This window comes from Mauremys reevesii, linkage group 9 (genome assembly GCF_016161935.1).
Source record: "Mauremys reevesii isolate NIE-2019 linkage group 9, ASM1616193v1, whole genome shotgun sequence".
In the NCBI taxonomy this organism is placed as follows: domain Eukaryota; kingdom Metazoa; phylum Chordata; order Testudines; family Geoemydidae; genus Mauremys; species Mauremys reevesii.
The window spans coordinates 85,417,390-85,441,401 of NC_052631.1; the positions used below are offsets into that span (position 1 = coordinate 85,417,390).

The 24,012-nt window shown below is 42.4% G+C and overlaps 1 protein-coding gene across 7 annotated transcripts in view; it reads left to right on the forward strand.

Moving 5' to 3' along the window:
* The window catches only part of DCX (doublecortin), a 183,452-nt gene that overhangs the window by 145,838 nt on the left and 13,602 nt on the right, over positions 1-24,012 (forward strand). For 5 of the 7 annotated variants that reach the window (XM_039488244.1, XM_039488242.1, XM_039488241.1 and 2 more), the window contains exons 7-8: positions 15,437-15,539; positions 19,115-19,252. In XM_039488244.1, the coding sequence (XP_039344178.1) occupies positions 15,437-15,539; positions 19,115-19,252 (241 nt within the window). The remainder of the gene's footprint in view (positions 1-15,436; positions 15,540-19,114; positions 19,253-24,012) is intronic. The other 2 variants (XM_039488246.1, XM_039488247.1) reach the window with 1 other exon arrangement.

Genomic DNA, 24,012 nt, shown 5'->3' on the forward strand with positions numbered 1-24,012 from the left:
GGCAATTGTTGTTCTCTCCTACATTTAATGAAGCCTCTGGTACAATTTGATTTTTAAAAGAGTCTGTTTTAGCTGATCTCCCAAATTAACAGTGTCATGCAGATTGGTGTGAAAACTGAAATTTAACCAGTCAAAATGTCTTTCCGAACCATTTCAGCATATTTTAGCAAGAGAATAAGAGCACTTCTGCTTAAAAAGTCAATTAGATACTGAACAGGCTGCCTATTTTTATACTCTTTAAGGATTAGGCTGACATCAGACCATAGGCTGCGAGTGAATTTAGACTGGGTCCGGGAAACACCAGGGTGTTTGAGTGAATTGAAGATTATTTTTTTTAAAGCAGGTTTGATTTAGGACTGTGTCCTTTCCTCTTTATGGCTATTGAAGCTAAAATATTATTGGTTTCTCAAGTTCCCCTTTGGTAAGAAGGCATTTTAGATTTTCTAAGTGTTGAACAGAATGAACAGGGAAGGGCAGACAACATGGATGCTTCTATTAATTGATTCTTGTACATGGTGCCTATAGCAGACACTACATTAGAGATTCCTAGGTAGTTAGAGAGTTAGATCCCCAGTTCAGGAAAGCTGCAAACACCCCTGTTCAGGACATCACCCAAGTACATGCATAAGTCCAAATGAAGTCAATAGACTTGCCTAGACTAGGGAGAAAAAGGTGCTTCTTTCAATCAGGCTATAAAGTGCATCTTCACTAGGGAAAATAGGGATGTGTTCTTACTATGTGTTAACTAACATGGTAACTAACACAGGCAGTTGGTCATTTTCTCAGTGAAGATGCAATCAGGTCTAATCCTGCTGCCTTTGAAGTCAGTCGCAAAACTCTCATTGTTTTCAACAGAAGCAGGATCGGGCTCTCGATGTGAAACATGCTCCTGATGCAACAACAACAATAATAATAATCACAGTGCCACGTCTGACATTGGTTTTTCCCCAGCACGTATTCTGGAAGAAAGTTACTGATGTCAGCAGGACTCACCACAGTGTGGTATTTAAAGAGAGACTGTCACACTGAGCAAAACATTTCCATATATCGTACAGAAACCAACATCTATTCACATTAAACAGTTTCCCTGAGCACTTTGGGTGATTATCCAAGATGTAAAAATTGCTGCAGGGCTGGCTGCTCCTCACACCCTCCCTTCTTCTCTTCTTACCCCACCTTGCAGAGAAGTTGTAGGGCCAAATCCCTGTGTGGACCCCTCTCCCCTCTTCATTTTGAGGCGGTTGCATGGGTGTGATTGAAGGCAGCATTTGGCCTGTAATGGGCAGTGTGGTGGTGTTTCCATGGTTACACACTACAGAGCTGCTGAGAAGAATGGGCTTGTTTGAACAGGAATAGATCCACTGAACTCACTGACAAAAATCACTGTCTTTTATCAAACGTGTCTCATTGCGAAAGCAGCTTAATGGCAACAGTCACTGATGGGGGTTACGTAGAAATATGCCCAGACTAAAATACCCAACCTACGCGGTTAGGTGCAAGTACAACTGAAATGCTCCTAGGTAGTGGATTAACCCATTTGTACCCATAAACATTCAGGTGGGGTGTTCAGTACCTGGAGAACCGTGATATAATTACCTGGAGTTAGTCTTTTCTTTTAAGGAGACAGTGCTATCAGATGAATTAAGACTGGGACTGGGAGCCAAGAACTCCTGTGTGGCCTTGAGCAAGTAATTTAGAGGAAGACTATTCACCCAATTCTGTCCACACGCAGAGGGGAGGAGCAGCTTCCAGAGGATGGTTGACTGGCTGGAAGTGGGCAGGCAGGGGCAGGAAATGTGCAGAACCTTGGCCCTACCAGTCTCAGTGGTGCAGCGTGGAAGGGGGAATAATATGGACCAGGTAAAGGGCTGGCACAGGTTGCTTCTCCCCTGCAGCAAGTGGGAAACAAGAATCAAAGGGTGAGTCTGAGTTATAACTTGGTCCATGGTCTGCTCTTGGGCGAATGAAACTATGTGCTGCCTCTTACACTCTGCTAGTGATAAACCCACAATCTAGCCCTTAGCCTCTCTGTGCCTCAATTTCCTCATCAGTAGATCAGGGATAATGTTCCCTTACCATATCTCACCAAGTGTGGTCGGGATTTGTTGGCTGGTTTTCATTCAGTGTTCATGGAGGATCTGGAGTGCTATGTAATACTACCTACGTTCTTTTTTTAACAAGAAGATTAACTATTTACCTGAATTGTCCATCATCAATCAGCACCTTTGCCCTAGCATGAAAGAGAAACAAACCCACAGCTGTACAAAAGTCTTTTTTTTCTTTTTCTGAAGCATGCACAATGGGATCAGCTACAGCAATGGATTTTATGGACTCTTTGCTGGAAATCACGTTAAATGGAAATATCAGCCCCATAATGTTTTCATCCCCAGCTTGGGCAGAGAGGAGATTCATTGTGTCCTTGTTTTCATTGCCATCACTTCAAGCTGTGTCACTTGACTTGTTATGTCAGAAGCCTCTGATGTTGTTCTTTTATATTTCAAAACAACTAGTTCCCTTACAAGTGTGGGGAGGGGAGATAACCAGGAAGAACACTTGAAAAGGCCCCAGGATTCACTTAGTGCGCCAATTTGTGCTGGAAACTCCTCTTTCTCGCTGCTATGGCATGTCTCCTGCCCACCTCAGATTTCTGTTTTCATGGGCTCTGTCACTGGACCAGAGGTTTCTTTATAGTTTAAAGCCCTGCGGATCTGTGGATGTCCACTTTGTAGCCACGGACTATCGTGGATCAGATGCGATAAAAATTTTGTATCTGTGCAGGGCTCTATTTATATGCTTGGGATGACACTTGAGTGATAGATGATGAATATAGACTTGCATATCTTTTCTGAATCATATATTCTTTTAAACACGAAAACTAGCTTCTTCTATATGTCCTAAACTCCTCCAGCATTCCAAACTGTCTTACCCATAGGCCACGTGTATATGGTATTGAGAGAGCGAACTAACCGTTCTGACAGTGGATAATTGGATTTCTCATGTTTTGGAGGCACCAAAAGTTCACCAGACACATTGAATTCAATTTCACGTAGATATTGAGCAGCTTGGCTAATGGCCAGGTTTCAATCTATTTTATTTAAAATTGATATGGTGCCAGGACTTAAATACTAAAGGCCCTTTCATAGAGTAGCACTTGTTCATGTAAATAATCTCAATGACTTCAGCAAGTGTACCTGTGTGAGTAATACCTATTGAGTGCAAGTAAATGTTGCAGAATTGGTCCCGAGTAATAACTTGTGGCCAGATTTTTTTGTTCTTACTCCAACTGAGTCACTGCTTAGTCCACAAATAGTGAGTTCAATCCTTGAGGGGGCCATTTGGGGATTGGTTCTGCTTTGAGCGGGGTTGGACTAGATGATCTCCTGAGGTCCCTTCCAACCCTAATAATCTATGATTCTATGTTTCTACTCATGAAATACACTACTGTTCAGCATGAGCAAGGGTGTCAGAATATGGTCCTTTAAAATCCATAGAATATTCTTTTATTTCTTTCCCAATATGTGTTTTTATCACTGACTAAAAAACCCCCACAAAGATATATGATTGTTTTAGAAATATGCAAATATAATCTAAACATTCCATTGGTTAGTAGATTCCCATAACATATCAAAGAAAACACCACGCTGAATGAAAGTGGGAATCATAATATAAATTGCTAGAACTGCCAGATACTTTCCAGTTAAAATGAACCAGCCAAGAAGTAAGGAAAGAACCTAAAGACTAAAGCATGTGCCCCAAAAGAAGACTATTTTTGTTACCCCAAAATCCAGGCATAAATGAAAATTCACACCCTGTAAATGTGAGAGGCTGAGATTTTTACTGCCTAATGTAAAAAAAAACCAAAACTCCCACTTCAGGCTGTTTTGGGGGGGAAAGATTGCAGTCCCTGAAATCAGAATGCAGGGACTACTTCTTCCCTATTTCCCCTAGTGCACACACTGCCCCAAAGGGGATAGGGAGAAGGCAGGACCACGATCCTCTCATATGGGTATTCAGGGCAAGCCTGGCACATAAAAGAGGCCAGGGTGTAGCGGCAGGGATGTTCCTCCTGTGTGATGGGCAGTTTGGGGAAGACATCCCCAGAGATAGGGGAACTGCACATAGCCTCTTAGCAGTGGATATGCACAGGTAACAGACATGAGCCCTTACGAACATGAATAGCTGATAACAGGTATGCATCAGCCTCTGCACTCACATAGTTTATAATTTACAGGCACACCTCTAGTTTTAAGGTCACAGTTGAATGTAAGATCTCTGAACTGATTGCACTTCCTTATAACCCCTCAACTCCTACATTTGTATCCGGTGTTTAAAGATGCTGTTACTAAATTTCAAGTATTATTTATTTCTAACTTTAAAGATAAAGTATGAATTCTGGTTCCATTAAAGTCAGTGCGAGTTTTGCCATTGACTTCTGTAGAATGATGAGTTCTCCCAAATGGTCCTAGCCTGCTCTCGTTGACTTCCGTGCAAGCAGGATCTGGCCCAAAGATTTAATTTCACCTATTTCCTAAAAAGGTATTTGTATTTTCATTTAGAATTCTTCATATGAAAAAAAGATTATTCCATTTTTCCATTGCCTAAACTTTGTGCGCAGTGTTTTCCCTAATGGCAGATGAGTAAATCTGGTTTTGTAAATGTACATGTGGAATCTACTGAGTGTGTGTATGCATATTTAAATTTAAAATGATTAAACCTAAACATCTCTGCTACTTAAGTGTAGGAAACAAAAATCTAATAAAATGTAAATCACTTTGTAATGTCTATGTTGGGTTTGTGTTAATATCTGTGGACTGTTTAAAAAATTATATTAAGTGCTTGCACATTCCATTGTCAACTTCTTCATTTTCCATTACATCATAATAACCCCTTAAATCTTCTAAAAGCTCTCTGTTTCTGAACAGGCACTCAGTGGTTTTGAGGAAAAGAGAAAGTGACACATTTTAACTCAGTTAGGTACTTACGGTATTCTCTGATATTCACTCTGACATCTGACCTTGTTAGGTCTCACTGTGGGTCTGGCATAACAAAAGAGCAAGTCTTCATGTTTATTATTTCTGTACCATGCGCCTGGCTTTATTGACTGCGGGTTGATTTAATTGTAGAGAGAAGCTGCCTTTGTAATTAGGACTTCGGTTTCCCACTTCTGAAATAAACACACTCCTATCAAACATAAAAGATGCTATTTCACAAACAAGGCCCTTAAGTCCTTGTTATACTTTAATCAAGCTTAGTTACATTGAGCCCCACACAGGCACTAGTCCATTCTCTTTATCTACGTCTCCTAATACCTAACTGACCAAGTGGTGAGAGAAGAGCTAAGTTTGCAATCCTCTGAAATAAGCCATTACTCTTCAGCTAAGCTAACAATTTTGAGATGTTGAATTTCTTAACATTAAATAAAGCAGCTAGAGACCCTAGTTCTGCTCTCAGTAATACAATTTCACTTGTGTGCATTCATCTATAATTCTCTATTGCCTTAAAAGAGGTTCCGTTGAAAGACAAAAGGGGAAATTCTCCTCCTCTTCTGGCCATAAAGGACCTCAAATGATTAAAGATATTTTCCAAGTGGAAGACGGGTGACAGTCAGAGGAAAGTAGATGGATAGCTCGGAATAACATCTCTCTTGAAGTCCAGTTTCTCAGAACCCTCACAACTCTAAAGACATGGGGATTGCTGAATCTTCCTAAATGCCAAGATCTTCTTCCTTTCTTCCTTTTAAAGTATTCAACAGGAAAGAGCTGAATGTGGGTAAGTGAGACCCTATAATTGAGGACCATCCGGAATAAAATTTGAAAAGGAAGAAGAAACCCATTACAAGGTCTTATGCTTAGACGTGTGCAGTCTCAACAAGTTAGTTAAGAGATTCTGCCTAATACCTCTTATGATGACAAGGTTCCCAAAATGACAGTTCTGTGCTATTCTAAAGTTTCTTTGCATCCATACTTGGAGCACGCTGAAGACTTTATATGGCTCATATTCTCCTATGTTCATTAACTCAAATCAGGAAGAGATTGAAGCTTGGAGGCCGCTACGCATAAATCCTAGACTTAAAGGTGGTGTTGTGAATAATTGCGTGTTACAAGAACTGACCGTTCACAGTATGTCAAGAACATTTTTGGCTCCGCTGGTGAAGTATAAGAACCTCTGACAAAATAATATCTCCAGAATGAGAAGAAGATAGAGTTCAATTAATCCTCCCCTGTGATATATTCCTTTTCAAAGAGGTGTTACATCTAGCCACATTCCTGGAAGACAGTATGGGGCAGTTCAATACTGGAGATCTCTAACTAAAGTGCCAGCCATGAGATCACTAGAGATTTATCACCTGCTACACAGCAAATTGTAAAAAGTGGATTTAAGAGAGATAAGTTGCCATTGCTGTTGATGTTTGTAATAGCTTCAGAATGACAGTGAGGTCACCCAATTAGTCATGCAGATAATCTGTATGCCTCTGCAGAGTGCTAAAGGAAACAGGAGGTGCTGGTTAATCAGAAGCCCATTTTAAAGCACAGCAGGGCATTGCACTGGTAAATGACTCAGACTTTTAAATGAAGTCACATTGTTAAAGCCAGGGAGGATATAACGTAATGTAATGTTTATGTTCCTCTTATTTATTTCAATTGATATTGAATTGTAGTTTTAAAATACAAACTGCCACCTCCTGGAAGACAATAAAACATATCCCTTATACAGGTATAGCCTGTATTCTCTCCTGGTTTACCTCCCTTTCATGTTGTCATTAGGGACATTTGCATGTAATTCAGATGTTTACTGTTCCTTCCCCAAATGAATTCACAAAACTCTGTTTATGACATCACAAGCAATTCCACAGCAGCAAAGTGTGAGGTCATGAAACCAACTGCAGAATAAACACCTGCCATCCCTATCATTCAACAGTATTTTAGGCCAACCTGCCACTGGTACACATCTTGACAGGTGCTGATCACCTGCAACTCCTGTAATGAAAACAATATGACACTCAGCCTCTGGTTAGGGGTCAGATCATCCCCTTCCACAATAAAACTTGCTGGAGCAGACTCTAGTTGAGGATCTCTCTTCAATAGTCGCCTCACAGACATCCCACTCACATCATCACAGCAGGGAGAGGGGTTGCCTTGCCTCCCTTCAGAACAGGGTCTTGGGCTCCCCTCAAATCTGACAGATCTCCTTGCAGATCTCGCCAAGTGTTCCAAAGACTGACCCTTCCGTTGGCTCCCTGACAGCTCTCTTTTGGAGCTGAAATACCAGGGATTCCCCTGGCCGTATTTACCTCTGAAAGTCCCAGGCTGTAGTCTCCTTTCCAGGGAACTTACAAGGATCCAGGGGGGTAGAACTGGGAATGAGGGAGGAGCTGGGGCTAGAGGTGGAGCTGGCCTGGGGGCAGAGAGGGAATGAGGGCAGAGCTTTGCTGACGGTTGAACAGGGGGCAGAGCGGGGCTCGGGCTGGAGCTGGGCTGGGGGTGGAGTGGGGCTGGGGGTGCTTCCTTCCCACCGTACACCCCCCAAGGGGCATGCCCCACAGTTTGGGAATCACTGGTTTAAACACAGACTTTTTATGCCAAAAGCCTCTCTTCGTGTGTTGGTCTCTGGAAACCCACTTTGAACTAGAATATGCAGGTTTCCTACAGGGTGGAACTCTCTGTGGAAGTGTTTACAACCTAAGTGATTCACCTTAATCACTCCCTATTCTTTCTGGTTCCTGGAGGAGCTGTGGTAACCCTCTGCCATGGAGTTGCATACAATCGCTGACGCATTATGATACATAAACTGAGTACAATATAGTCCCCAAAGATATTGCGTGAGATTGCAGTATCTCTCACACCCTCAGTGCACAGAACTAAGGGGAGTGATCTGGGCCCTGATTTAATGCAATAACTGTTGCTGAGCATTTTGCTTGAGGAAGGAGAGCAGAATTGAGTCTCAATAAAATATGAATCTTATAAGCAAGGAACACTGTCATGCAAAGATGCCTATCAGCAGTGGTGCAAGTACGGCGGTTCGGTTTGGTTCAGTACGCCATGCCAGTAAGATCTTTATAACCAGTTGTCCATACTGGAAAGACACGGGAGGAGCAGAACATGGGGCTGTTGGGCAGCTCCTCCAGCACGATTGTACAGCTCCCAACCCCATCACCCTTAGTCCTGTCCTCTGGTGGAGCTGGCTGCTGTACCAGATCCCAGTGGCCCCACATTCTGCTCCTTCTGCTGCTGCGGTTCCAGAGAGCCCTGCAGTTCAGAAGTCACAGTAACATGAGATGGATGTGGATCATGGGGAAGGGACGGGGAGAGCGCTGGAGGTAGGGCGGGGAGGAGTCACCTGGGCGGGTCATATGGAGAAGTCATGTGCCCCCCCCTTTGTGTCCCTCCCATGAGTACCAATAAGAAATGAATTCTACTTGCATCACTGCCTATCAGTAAAGAGCTAGGGAGACATATTTGATACAGAGGCCCAGCCAGCACAGTTTTTTCTAAATGCAACTCTGTTGGGGGAAAAAATGAATATATCATTATTGACACTTTAAAGGGACATGCTGCCAACAACAATTTGTTCCAAATTTTAGATGATGTAAAATCAAGTTTTTTTAAAAAAGCTCTCACAGAATCTGGACCAATTAAAATGTTTCTATGAAATCCAATAGAAACAATTACTTTGTAATGAATAAACATTTGTACACAGGATTTGCAACCCAAACACCACAGTACTAAGACCCGGAGAGTGAAACTGATTATAAACAAAACTGGTAAGATTGACCTCATTCGCTTTTATTATCTAAACTGGGAGAAACACAAAGAGTAAATGTTTCTTTGCAGGATGGTCTTTTTTAAAGTCAACTGTGTCCTTTTAATCTAAATTTTGACGGAAGCATTATATGTATTGCTTTCCTTTAAAAACACACACACACGAAAACAAGTTATTTTTCTATCTATTGCAGAATTCATTTTTACCTACTGCACAGAAAACCATTGAAATGTAATGTTAACAATAAAATCTTAGTGGCCTCATGGCTTTTGATAGCATTGTCACTATTTCATTATAATGGTGTTATCAATATCAACATTTTTCAGCTAGCAGCTTGGTCCTTAAACTAGCAAGCTGTTAACAGTTTTCTGCATCATGCCTTAATAAATTCATAGCTAGCAGCATAATGCAGCATTTAGAACAATTAATGATTTTCAAGATATCTGTTGGGATAAATTTTTGTTGGCGTTTACTTTCTCCTGGGATTTCCATGGTGTTCTCGACTAATTATCAAATATAATTAGAACAACTGATTAAAGTAAACATAAGTGGAAAGCAAACTTTATAAATGATTCACGCTGCTTGGCATACTAGGGACCTGAAATATTTATTACTTTCACCAAGAAACTGAGATAAACAGGACATTGCAAGAAAGGAGACAATAAGATCCATAATGTGACTTTATAATTAAATGCAAAAAATAAAAATAGCGTTAATGCAATTTAAAGGATCTCTCGTGTGAGTCAGGAACAACCCTGCCTTGAGGGTGGAGTAGATCTGCATTACCCATCATGAGCTTCAGGTACAATTCAGAAAAGCAGAATTCATCCTGGAATTGCCAGGAGTGCAACATACACTATTGTTTGCCTGGCCAGGTATTCTGGTCTCATGTCCCTAGGGATGTCTTTTGTATCTGTGTGAGGTTGTAAGATCGAGCACTCAAAAGTCAGCACATTTCAAAAGTTAAGGTTACCGAAAACAATTTCAACGTGGCCACATTGCACATCTGCTATATTTTAGGGCATACATTAATAACAAAGTTACTAGCCTGAGAGTTATATTTAATAAATAGGAAATATTACATCAGGAAACGGCAACCTTTGGCACAGGGAAAGCCACTGACGGGCAGGGACGGTTTGTTTACCTGCAGCATCCGCAGGTTCGGCCGATCACAGCTCCCACTCACCGTTCCAGGCCAAAGGGGGCTGTGGGAAGCAGCGGCCAGCACATTCCTCAGCCCACGCCACTTCCTGCAGCCCCCATTGGCGTGGAACTTTGAACCCCGGCCAGTGGGAGTGGCGATCGGCTGAACCTGCGGATGCTGCAGGTAAACAACCGTCCCGGCCCGCCAGTGGATTTCCCTGGCAGGCCGCGGGCCAAAGGTTGCCGATCCCTGTACTACATATTATAAGGGAATAGGTGGAACTTGGCTGCATTGGCATTGCATAGGAGTTAACTTTTGGAATCTCCTAACCTGATGAGACCTGGATCTTGCAACCTTAACATGGCATTATGATAGATTTTTTTTTACAGTTAATTTCCTTTGGGTTTTTAAGGAAAAAATTAAAATAGGGGAAAAGGGAGTAAAAGCAAATGTAGAGGTAAATGGCTTGTGCAATTTAGAAGCTCAACCAGTGGATCAGCTAAATTCTTTGTGCCATCCTGCCTCATCTTTCTCTCGCCTCCCCCTCTACCTAACTGCTGGTACAGGAATTAAAATGCACTGCAAGCTGACTCAGGGGGAAATCAGCTCTCCAGCCTGCTCTGAGCGTGACCAAGGCCTCTGATTTTGTGCATGATGTGAATACTCAATCGTGCTTCAGGTTGAATATCAGTCTATTACTTTTGAGTGGGTTTTTTTTTCTTTTTGTGGGGAATGCTATAGCAAAAGTGTTTGGCTTGCAGGATGACATGAAGAGAGTAAAAGCAAGCTTGAACTTTCCCTGATCTCATCTGGAAGGCTTTGGCAACAGTGCTTAGAAATGGTTTGAATGAACCAGTACACTCTCAACTAGCTGCACAGTGCATCTATTTTTAAGTGTGCCCCTCAGACCTAAGTACATTTTCTATTGCACATACTCAATACTAAGTATTCAGACGGTGATATCTGCATTAAATCAAACCCAATTATTTTCCAGCCAAGCAAAGACTCTTGGCCTTAATGAGGGCTATATTGTACCAAGTCTCAAGTTTCAAACATCATCCTTTTTTGCTGAAAACTCATCTAAAAATAATACAGTTACCATTTTCAACCTGGCTTTAATCAAACATGGGAGAAAGTGATTGCTGAGAATTTGCCAAGCAAATTCTACTTCAGATCAAAACCCACGACAGAAGACATTTGCCCTAAAGGTTAGTGTTTGGATCTCGTGTGTGTGGAAAATAGAAGCTTGTACTAGCAACTGCTTTGCAACCCTAACTACAGCAGTCTCCTGCTGTAATTAGATGTAATAACCAGTGTGCAATGCTGAATCTTATCAGAATAGCTGAAAGGCCTTTTTACATTTGATTTTTTAGAGCTTAAAATAAACTTTTTCAGTCTAGTTCAAATAGATCAGTGGGCATAAATAGGGATGAACTATTCCAGGAAGTTGATCTTCAGTCTATCCAACGCATTTTTTGGACCCTTCAAATTTACATGCAAACTATAAAGACTGCATCATGAATGACACAGACATGCCAAAACAGGAGCCATCAGCTGCCAATCTGCAGCATTCTGTATAAAAATCACAGCAGATGTTAGAGCTGGCCGGAAAATTCTGATGACAAATGGAAATTGAATTTTTTGAAAATGTTTGAAATGTTTTCCCATTTCTAGCAGATGTATTTTCATGCTGCTGAGCTCACCCTTACCCAGAGCAGATACTGATGGCTACCCCAGTATGACAATTTTGAGGGATGTTCTAATTTAGTTCTTTCCTTGCCTGCACACTCCTTACCCAAAGGTGGCTAGTTTAGATGACTTTGGGAACATCTGGCCAACAAAGTTCCAATGTGAGGAAAAGGCAGAGAGAGAGAGAGAAAAGGAGCTAGAGATGCCTTCATGATTCTCAGAGGGGCCCTAATCCCTTTATAATCAGGTTCATCCTGGAATCCTCCCCACTTTATTTCTCTGTATTTTTGGTGTGCTACGGTCTCCCCAAGTCTCCCTGTTAACATTTCTCCCTTTATAACAATAATAGTATTACTTTGCCCTTTATCCAAGTTCTCAAGGCAGCCTGCAATGGTGGAAGAGTATCATCATCCAATTTTGCCTCAGAAGAACACCTGCCAATATGCCACAAGGCCAGGTGAAAAGAATGGCAGGGTGTTGATGACCAGTCTGAGTCTATAAGATTCTCTCCCAAGTGACCTTATGTACACATTTTCTACTAGTGGTTGCACAATGATGACTCCAATTAACCGCACTTACCAAGAGATAACACAATAGTATTAGCACACGTTACTGTGTAATTACCCCTGATTCCAGGGGAGTCTCCATGAACATAGTGATTTCGCTGTTACTGTGTAATCACATCCTGTATTTCACTGTAACTATGCAATTAAGCTGTCACAACTCTAGCTGCAGATGCAGGAGCAAAAGAGAGCATCCATCTTTTAAAAGAGCACTATTGCTTGTGGTTCATATTGCGGCAGCACCTATGGGCCTCAATCCTATTGAGGCTCCACTGTGTTAGGTGCCGGACGACACACAGGAAGCTAAGATCCCTGTCTGGAAGATGTTACAATCTAATATGGAACAAGACACAATTCCTATATGTAACCAACATTAGAAGAGGAGTGGGTGAGGGAAGATGAGGCAAATGGTGCTAAGAGCACCTGGTTACAGGCTAGCTCTGTGTGCAACATGATTGCTCTGTAGAAAGGGTAAAGTTACCAGCCTGCAAAGTAACAAGGACATCTAGCTGTTCCCCTCATGCGGAGATATGATGAACTTTGTAACTCAGAAAGATTTCTCATAGCCCAGTTGAAATGAACAGGGTCATCAGTGTCTATGGGAGCTTTATGGAGATTGCTGGACTAGGGTTCCAGACACTGGACTGCACATCGCGAAGTCTCGGGTGGGTTTGGAGAAGGGCACTCGGGTTTAACAAAATGGCACCCGCTGACTTTTTTCACTCAAGATGGAAACTGTAGATACCTTTGTGTGCCAAGGTTGTATTCAAAGGCAGATTGTGGCTGGCCTGTGTATCGGTGCCCATCGAGTGAGGAGCAGGGTGTAATGCCCCCCTCTCCAGTGCAGGGGCCAGCCCCAGGTGCATTTCCTCTGTTCTGCTATGTATAGGTACTACTCTCTCTCATAGTGCCTCCAGGGCACAAGCCACCCAAAGGGCTTGTGAAATCAGAGCCATGCTCACAGAGCTGGCTAACCATGGAGGAGAGCACATGCTGCATCCCTCAAAAGGAGGCACCGTGGGCATTCGCCTCCCATGGAAGAGCTCCAGTCATCATCATGCCTCAGTAGACAAAATGTCTCCCTTGCTCCCGTCATGGCTTCACCCTCCCACTATTGAGGGCTCTGGCTAAAAGGCATAATCTGGTTGTAAGTAGCCATTGCTCTGAGTTACACTTGATGTGCACACCAGAACTGGAGGTGATCTTACAGACAGCAAGGAAGAAAACAATAGACGGTAGTTTCATCCCTTCATATTTTATTTTCCCCTGGCCAGGCCAATCCTAGCCAGGCAAGGAGGCAAAAGACTGGGAAACCAACCTGATTCACCTTTATGTCCCTACAGAGCATAACCCATTCTGGAACCAGAGAAGCCACTATGACATACTTCCTAGAACCTAGTAGTGGGGTCTGGGACATCTTGTCTGGAACTCCCCCAAAGGCTGCACACTGCATTTTTCTCCATTGCCTCCAGCAAGTGTTTTAATTTTGTGGCCAGCCAGCAAAGTACCTTGATTCTGTGTACAGATTGTTAATACCACCTCAGTCATCGGTGGAACAGTAGTGGGAATCACAGTTACCTGCCTATCAAAAACACTTTAATTAAAGACCATCTTCTACTGTGACTGTTCTTCACACTTCACCCCTCACAGACAGGATGCTCTCCCGGCAACAGCCAGTGTGTTGCTTGCCCTGGGTTGTTTTATTTCCTAACTCCCAGATGTCCGTTTCCATGATTGTATTTGTGGTCTGCAGCCCCCAAAGGTGATGCATTGCGTCCATTCCCCCCTGGCTCTGTAGGGCACAAAAGCGAGATGGGAGTCTGGAGCATAATGTGTTGCCAGATGTTTCTTTCCATCCATTTAGGATGGCAAAATAGAGAGGTGAGATATTCAGGCCCTTATAAACATGACTGTTTCTGCTGTCCATCTCAGTCTTCCCTCTCTGTATCCCAGCATCCTTGTTACCTGTAGCCTGGGAACACAATTTGCCTTAGGTCAGGAGGAAGTGATTACCTTCTGCTGTTGAATAGACCCTCCATCACTGAACTGTGGGGAGAGGGCAGTGCAGCATGGTCACCCTCGTTTGAAATTCCCTTTTATGATCTTCTTTAATTCACTGCCCGTCACATGCTGACCACATGCTGACTCTGCCCATCCTGTCCCTTTGCTATCCCTCTCCTTGTTGGCTGTAGGGTGACCAGACAGCAAGTGTGAAAAATCGGGATAGGGTGGGAGGTAATAGGAGCCTATATAAGAAAAAGACCCAAAAATTGGGACTGTCCCTATAAAATCGGGACATCTGGTCACCCTAGTTAGCTGGGGTTCTGTGGGAGAAGATGCGATATTGTCTGAGTGTCACCACATTCGGGGTGGTCAAGCAGCGGGGGGCACAAGGAGGCACAATGTTTCCCAGAGGCACAACCTGTCCTGGGGCAAATTCCCAGCTCTAGGCCAGATTATGCTGGGCTCTTATCACAGAGCAGGGTAGGAACTTTCCCCATACTTGTCTGGCCTACAAAAGGGCCTGGCAGAATTCCAGCCTCTATGCTTTGGGGCGGGGCCATTGCTCTGCTCTCCTCTCATATGTACATGCTGCACGCAGGAGGGGAGGGGGGTGGGATAAGCTGCACCTCACAAAGTAGTGTAGTAGGGAAGACACTGTCTCTGTGTGCCTGGGACCTGTGGGGGCACTTGGGTGAATGCTTCCTAATGGTGCCTCTGAGATGGCACTCCTCCATCTTGCCCCTTGCTATGGCCAGACCTCAATGGCACAGTTAAGCCATCAGTATTTGCACCCATTTTCAAACCTCATAGTCCCAATTTCATTCTCACAGGGTCCCTTTCTGTAATCCTTGCTCTGCAAAGTAGTCCCTTTGATTCTGTGGGCTCTGCCTGAGAAGTATGGTACTAATATCAACACGAGTAAAGAGATCAATAACCTGTAAGGACCACACCTGCTTCTTATTTGAGAGGTAGCCCAAGAACATTTGTATCATTATGATGTGTAATCTAGCTTGTTCACTCCTGCATAGATTGGAAAGGTCACACGTCATTGCATTTTGCAAAGTGATTGGGGTTTTTTTCTTTTTTTTTTTAATTATAGTTTTATGCTTGATTTGCCTGGAGTACACAGTGTGTTGTGCAACAGGCTTCCGAAATTAAGTGCTGGGGGGAAAAAATAGAGAGGAGAGGCAGGCAGTACCCTCATGTGTCAATTAAAGCTGAGCCACATCAGAGTTAACAGTTAAAAATAACATGAATGACTTTGTTCTCTCTGTAGGTGACCTGTCTCCACGATTTCTTTGGGGATGATGATGTGTTTATTGCCTGTGGTCCGGAAAAATTCCGCTATGCACAGGATGACTTTTCTCTGGATGAAAACGGTAATATCTCACGCACTGATCTCTACTCTGTCTACTTGGGCTTTTTTTTTCCTCCACCCCACCTCAGTTTGATTGAGGTTGCTTGTATTTTGTTGCTTTTTTTTTAGCACAAGCAATTAACATCCTTTTGGCTTAATGGACATTCAGTGACTATTGTGATCTGATGGACATTGACTGATTTGCCACAAGGCAGAATAGGTGGACTCATTAAAGGCACTAATATTTTATACTCATTGAAAAGCAACATAATCTGTTAGCAAATGTCGTCCTAGTTATATGCATATGATTGATTATAGTATCAGTTACTCCATCCCCGAGTAATAAAAACAGACTCACAAAATGATCTCCACTCTTGTGTTTGAAAGATGTATATGTGTGTGTATGAAATGGGAGCTAAGGCAGTTATGAGCTAAGGTTCCTCCACTATCTACTGTGGTTGGTTGTAAACAGGAGTAAGAGTTGAAAAGGGGTGAACATTTTGGGGGTGATCTATCATCAAGGGTTGTCTCCAGTCTAAGTGCAGCGCCACATTTATAGTGCTGTAGGTATCAATGATAGACTAAGATGTGAAATCTATGATATCAAGGAACATACACATCTTAATTGTAGGATTTACCCTAGCGGTCTCAGATGCTTGCAGTTATCCAGTGATTGCACATCTGTAGGGCCAAATTCTCTGCTGCTGTCAACTAGTGCAACTCCACTGACTTCCATGGAGTTTTGTCCATTTATACGGGCAGAAAATTTGGTCCCTAGACTTCAGCTTGATGCTTCCCAAGACACCCGAGGTATTTAGGTATCCTGTGTAACCTTAGTTGTGAGCTATTATATGCTACAAATGCAACAAAGCATTAGCATCCAAACAGTGCTTTGCATTCAATATCAGCGTGAGAGTCAAGTGAGGTCTGCTCTTCTTGAAATCCGGGAGTTCACGCAGCTCTGAGGGAGCTCCGTACTGTAAAACAGCTTGGGTGAAATCCTAGCAGAACAGCTTGAAAGGAGGCCGAGTGTTGTGGTCCTATGCCCCTGGATTCCGAACACTTTTCCAGTTTGGATGTCTTTTAACAAAAATAAGCCTGGCCTGATTTTCAGAGGCACATTTTCAGGTGCTCAGCAACTTCCAAAAGCAGACAGTGTTCCTTTTGCCCTCACCGTCTTCCCATTCTCCACCAGCATCCCTCTCTGTTATAAATCACACAACACAGGGATCCAGTATCATTGTGTTTCTTGATGTCTTGCAAATGAATGTCTTTCATTACAATCTCTTTTGTCACGGGAATGTCTGCCTCCCCAGCTGGAAGATGTGCACTCAGATTGCTGGCCATTAGGTCCTGTCTGATGAGACATCAAGAGACAAGATGAGAAGTAGTACAAAAAAGATGAATGTCATCTTTTCCCTCCAAAATGCCAGTCACAAGTTCATTCGCCGAGTTCCTGTTGCTGAGACCCTGTACTCTTCCAGAATTGCCGTGTCTCTTGTGAACCCACTGATCTTGGCAGCAGCATCTTAGCCTGCAAGAGCCTGTCTTATAGCAAGCTAATTAAAAATTCTGGATGAAATCCTAGCTCTATTGCAGACAATGGGAGTTCTGCCATTGACTTCAGTGGGGTCAGGATTTAACCCCCCTCCATATATGTATCTGTCTAGATACACAGACACACAATGGTTGCCTTTAAAATGTCAATATTTACCAATGGTTATCACACAGTGGCATATAAGATCCCCCATTATTTCCATTATCAATTATAGGAAAATACTGTTGTCTTTTAATGGCAACCCCTTCCATCCCTTCCTTTGTTTATGTATATGAAATGGGGTATATATCAACTCAGCTATAACTATGGAGCCACGATCAGTGCTTCTTTAATACCATCTATAAGATATCATATTCTTTTAAAAACATTTAACCTTCCTATGTCTAATTTACAGGTTTTGCATACTATGCATCTTCTGGCATTAAACAGCAGAGCGAACAGGTTCATTGCTAATTCTAATTAGCTTTGCGTGGTATCCCTGGAGCACAGTGCAAAGTACTGGCATAATTTCCTCTTTTTATCATATTGCATGACCCAAAAGCAAACTTTCCAGCAAACTGTCTGGAAGAAAGAAAATGAGGCTGGCTGCCTCATTGCAAGCCAGGGAGAAAATTTCGGGCGATTACATTTTCATAGATATTCTGATATAGAAATAAATAAATAACATACATTTAGGTCAGACAACTTGTTTTCGGTTGACCAATCATTCATCTTCTGTGTGCTGCCTTATTTCATTTCCATTAGGGAATCTAGTCAAGGGGATTTTAAATCCAAACGAATGCTGGCTGAGCTGAGCTTTCCCCATGAAACACGGGTTGTATGTGGGAGATTTAAATTGGAAAACCACCGTAATGTCCATTTTTAAGGGTATCCATGTAGAAGATCTAGGTCTAAGGACACAGGGCTGAACTAATCAGCATTTAACAAAGGGGAAATCCTCTTCGTCTTATCTTCCCCCTATCTGGATGAAATGAATAACTTTAAGAAGTGGAGAAGTACTCTTCCAGGTACCTCCCAATTCAAGTAACTGCTGAGTTCAAGATTTGGAATGCTTGAAATCCTAGTTCCCATGAAGGTTTGTAGCATTTCTATGCCTCTTTGGAGCCTTCGTAAATGGTGTTTACATTTTTCTCTGAACCAGCACATTTATTTTTTAAGGAAACACAGTTGGACTGTAATCTACTTGTGAGTTTAAGAGCATGGGCAGAGTGCCCAGGAGACTTCATTTTTGTACATCTGCATATGGTGCAGCTCCCAAAAGACTGCAGCTTGGAGAAGTCACAGAAGAGGGTTTGTTCAGGCTGGGTGAAATTCTCTCTGGTGCAGATGGTCTGTGCACCACTTAATGCCCTTAATGCAGGGCCATAAGTGAGGCTTAAGTGGCTCAGTGAGGCTTGTGCTGGTTTTCTGCACCTGAGTAAATGTCACTCATTGTCCATAGTTGTTACACATGGTCTGGTTAGTGTGGGCTGCATTTTATCACCTTTTACCCTGGCCTCAGCTGGCCAGGAGACATATTAATTGTTCTTTCTTCTGACTTTTCCCACGGTGCACTCTAACCATTGTCAATATGCTACAGAGATTAATTAGTTAATGGACCCGATTCATCACTTAGGGTGAGCCAGTGGAAACCAGCACAGCAGAGCTGTAGGGCCATGCCAGTGGTACGTTTGCCTGCAGTAAGAGCATAGAAGTGCAAACCACTTGCAACTCCATTCTGTCAGGGGAACGAAACTGACCTAGGCAGGCACTGAATCAGCACCTCTGACAAGTGAGCTCTGCTGGATTTTAACGCTGCCATCCCCCAGGGCGAATCTGATAGCTGTGTGGGAATGCCAGCTGCCTCCTGTGCTCAGAGGTGTTGAATCTTCCCCAGTGTTTGTAAAGCAAATTGAAAATATGAAGTGCTGTGCTGTCTTGTATTTCTTTCATTAGATTTACAATACACCCTTGTGCTCTTGGTGCTTTCCACAGGGTAAAGGGCCCTAGCAATCAAAGTCAATAAGAGAACTAAATATGCGTGTCTTTTATTTTATTAGAGTGCCGTGTAATGAAAGGGAATCCTCCGACTACTCCAGGCAGCAAGTCGTCCCCAACTCCTCAGAAGAGCTCAACAAAGAGTCCAGCCCCTATGCGCCGGAGCAAGTCTCCAGCCGATTCAGGTAACCATCAAGATGGTGAGTGATTGTTTTCCGATGGATGAATATTGACTCCATCCACACAAGGAAACAAATGCCATGTATCTTTCGATACAGTGACCTCCGGCATTTCCTGTTATTTTTATTTATTTGCATTTTGATAATGTCTAAAGATTCCAATTAAGATCAGGACTCCATTATTGTAGCCCCTGTACAAACATGCAGTAAGATACAGCTCCTGCTCCAAACAGCTTACAGTCTTGAATAGACAAGACAATGAAGGTGAGAGAAAGGGAATGTTATTTATCCCCATTTTACAGATGGGGAACTGAGGCATAGCAAGATCCAATTTTTTCAGATTAGATTTTTTTTCTCTTAGATGTACTTTAATTTAAAATAACCTCCTGTGCAATGTGAGTGTTAATAATTATATAGTCTGGAAATATGCCTGTCTAATCCCTATTTAAGAAAACTAAGAACCTTGCCCACTGCAGAAGCTGGCCATAGACTCCTTAAAATGATACAGAGCCACCTGCCCAGAGCTGGAAGTAAATAAAATGGAAGTCTTCATTTGCTACAGTAGCTTTTCATATTTCAGTAGTGTGGGATATGCCTGAAAGAGTCCTGTGGCACCTTATAGACTAACAGACGTTTTGGAGCATGAGCTTTCGTGGGTGAATACCCACTTCGTCGGATGCATGATGATGCCTCTATCCCTCCAAGATAGAAACTGGCAGGTTGTCTAGCAACTGCCCATGTAGCACACTTGTGATAGGGATATATATGTACTTGGTGCAATTTGAAGCCAAGCCTGAACATTAAATCTCTGATAACTGATAATTGGTGAAATCATATTATAGGAACAGTGGGCCTAGGGTGTTAATATTATCCATGAGAACACTTCCTCCAGGAGATGCAGGGAATGGCCTCTAATTAAAGTGGCAGACCCCTCTCAGAAGCAGGTCCCAAGGTGCCTGCCCAATCTAAATAAGGTTACCCAAAATGCCAGAGGGGAGCACAAAATCTTTCTACCCTCATAGCATACATGACCAGAATCATCATTCCTTCTCCCAGCCCCTTTATGCCTTGTAATTCAATGTGTGTGACTGGCCAAAAGAAAGCCAACTGCTGCATTGCATTGGAAATATCTTAGGCTTTTTGGAAATAAAGCTTTTAATAACTAGTTTTTAATGATATTTTCCACAAGAAGCAGTTCATCTATTTTATTATGATGCTCTTAAAATACAGAAGAATACTAAGTTAAATTAGTGGACTAGTGTCAAAATTGTATGGTTTGAAAATTGTTTTGTCTCTAAAAGGTGATCCCATATTATATTCCTTCCCTTCCTGTTTCGTCATGTGCTTTTCTTAAAACCAGTTTTGGTGTAGCCCATACCCTTGCTACAATCCCAAACACATACTATATTTGTCTAAGTGTGTGGATGGCATGATCCAAAGCCTATTGTCAGTGGACGAACTCTGACTTCACTGGGCTTTGGATCAAGACCTGAATGCATTATGGGATATTACTTAAGCCTTCCTCTAAAGGATCAGGTATTAATCTCTTCCAGAACCAGAACCGTAGACTATATAGACAAACAGTCCAGTGACTTCTGTATTGCTGATATCCTACTTGCTGAGCAACTCAGTATGAACAAAGTGGTGAATCATGGTTTCGCTGAAGTCACACAGGGTAATGCAATAGTTTGTTTGCATTATATAAATCAGTAAGTAGGACATTTAGGACTGCTTATCGTTTCTGGATATGGTAGTAAATGGTCTGGAGGTAAGACCAACAATGAAAGACAACTTTCAAGTAGATCCCTCTAATCCATCTCGACAGTGACCCTTTAACATTTTCATGTTCTCAGTATGGAAAGAAATGGTTGCCTATTCTGTTTCATAAGAAAAAAAATCAGTTGAACTTTTTGGTGCTGTTAATGTAATCAATAGATCCTTTGTTGTTTTGTCAGGATGGAGAGAAAAAGGAACACCACCTTGCCTTCCTGTTCCTCTGAGTTTATAATAAAGGCTCTGGCTTTACAGTGCTGACTAAGTCAGACTTTACACACACAGTACATGAGAGAGAACACTCTATTTCATAAACAATCACTAAACTCAGCTGGATCAAGAGACAAGCAAGATAAGCAAAAAATGATGCCAAATAAGGTCCTTATTAATAAAAGCTTTTGACCCATTTTCATGCAGTTCTCACATATTTTATCTGAGTAAAATGCAGAATGAATCTTTGCTTCAAGTAAGTTAATATTTCTGCAGTTCATTAGACCTCCTATCCCTACTTGTAAAACTTGTTTCCTCTCTCATTCTTTCCATTATTCTCTTATTGGAAGTTGGAATTTCCCACTATTTAATCCATTCTGTTCTATTATTCATACGTTCTTATACCCATGCTCATCATCACAGTATCTGAGCACCAGTATGATGCCTTCTGACATAGATGTAGACCTTAATGCTGCCTGAGTCCTAGTCATTACACTGATATTATAGTGATGAGCATGGTATAAGAACCTGTATAGAACAGAACATATTTCCTTGTGTTTATCGTCTTTATTATGCAATTTCTCTGCAAGACCAGATGGGAAAATTACAAGTTATTCATCATCAACAAAAATCACAATGTACACAGCAGTGGATGTGCCTCTGGCCATCATTCAGGAGTGTTTACCTGAGCCCACACCCTCAGGCATACAGACAATGTAAATCTTAAGGCAAATTCTGCCTCCAGTACTGTGGCTCATTTGTCAACAAGGAATGGTGTTTGCAGATATTGGACAAAAGGAATAGGATGTTTATACAGTACTGGTAGAACTGCCTCAGTACAGGCTTCTTGTGATGATGGTCCTGATGATGCAGCTTTGATAGCCTGAAAATGTTGTCCACTTGCCCTACTGTAGGTTCCTAGAAACACTTTTGAGCTGTCTGTGTTGACATATATAAAATATTCCCCACATTAAGGATTTGAAAGCATCTTTACACATGAAGCAGTGGTGGTACATTGGATAATTCGTAGGTATGGGAGTCTGGAGACCTGCGTTCTATTCCTGTCTTTGCCAGTGACTTAGTTTGTGACCTTGGGCACATCACTTAACCTTTCCACTTCTTTGGGGGGTAGTGATACTTACGATCCTTGCACAGTGCTCTGTAATCCACAGATGAAAAACTCATAGAAAGGTTCACAGAAAAAGCTTTGAGATGGTTTTTATCTCCGTATAATCGGAGAGCAGTATAGACAAAAACACTAAACTGGTCTCACAAGCTCAGAAAAGTCCCAGCGCTGGAATGACTGTGCGTGGCATCCTTCATGTTCAAAAACATCTTCTCCTTCTGTCCCCTGGCCCATCATTTTTGTGCCTTCCTGCTGGGGTAACTGATTTATTGGCCTGCAATCTCTAGGTCTCCCTCATTATCTTCCCCCAAACTCAAGGAGAGAGAACCAAGCTGAAGTTAAGCCCTTATTTGTCATTGACCTGAGACAACCCTGCAGTCTGTCCCATATTCACTGAATCATGTATCCATTGATATGCAGTAAATCGTCAGATTATGCAGGTGAATTGGGACCTATGGCATTCCTTCCTGGAGCACAACCAAACACTGGGTGCATATTTGCTATCTCAGCTCCAGTCACTACGGTTAGAACTGCTTATGGATTACTGCATGTTAATAGTTAAGAAAATATAAAAAGGCAGGTATATAAGGCTGTCTCTGAGTAACCTAATTATAGCCACTGTCAGCTTGATGTGACTTGGAATGTACTGATTTATTCTGCTCTGCTTTGGGAGTTTTTATTATAGCAACCCTTGCAGAGTCTCACCCAGCTAGGTACACGATCAGATCTCATGCCCCACCCCCACCCCCAAATTAACAATGATAAAAAAAATCCTTCAGTTGAACACTTGTCATTAAAAACAAGCATCAGGCCTGTGCATGGAAGGGCCATGACCCCGATCGTGGCTGCTTGCTGCTGCAATGATCCAGGCTACCTGGTCTTAGAAGTAGAACAGTTAGGGTGACCAGATAGCAAGTGTGAAAAACCAGGACAGGGGGTGGGGGATAATAGGAGCCCATATAAACAAGAAAACCCCAAATATCAGGACTGTCTCTATAAAATCAGGACCTCTGGTCAGCCTAAGAACAGGAATTGCTGGCACGTTGTTGCCTTCTGCCCGAGGGAGTTTCTCTTCACAAAACTCTGTCTCCTTCAGTCTAGACACACCCTGGATGCACCATGAAAGACTCAGTTCCCTCCAAAATGAGGGCTCTAGCTAGAGGCATCCAAATCCCACCTCCTCAACGTATCCTCCAAAAACGAGTTTGCCAATCTATAGGAAGAGGCCAAACTATTTTCTTAGCACACTCCTGCTCTCCCTTTATTTACCAGACATATTCAATCTTGTTTTCCCATTAACTGTAACAATAGCTACCTGAGCTGTCTTGGTTCCAGGCCGCTTCTTATTCATTGTAACGAGACTGTTTTCATCCTTTTGCAACATCTCTGAGATATTCAGTCTTTTGTGTGTGTCTGTAGTCACTGATGCCAGGAACTAGAACTAACATTCATTACAATAAGGAATTGCCTCAAAATATTCAGTAGGTAACCAGCCATATTCCTTATGAACCAAGCTTTTCCTTTCCTTCTCCAGAGGACAAATATTGGATTGTCACAGGGTGTCTGAGAACGAATAATCACATTTTACTGATGAGAGCAAGCTTTGTATCTCCTAGGGTGTCCCTTCTTCCCTCTCACTGACAGAGTTGTGTACATTTAGCTTCTGAGTGCT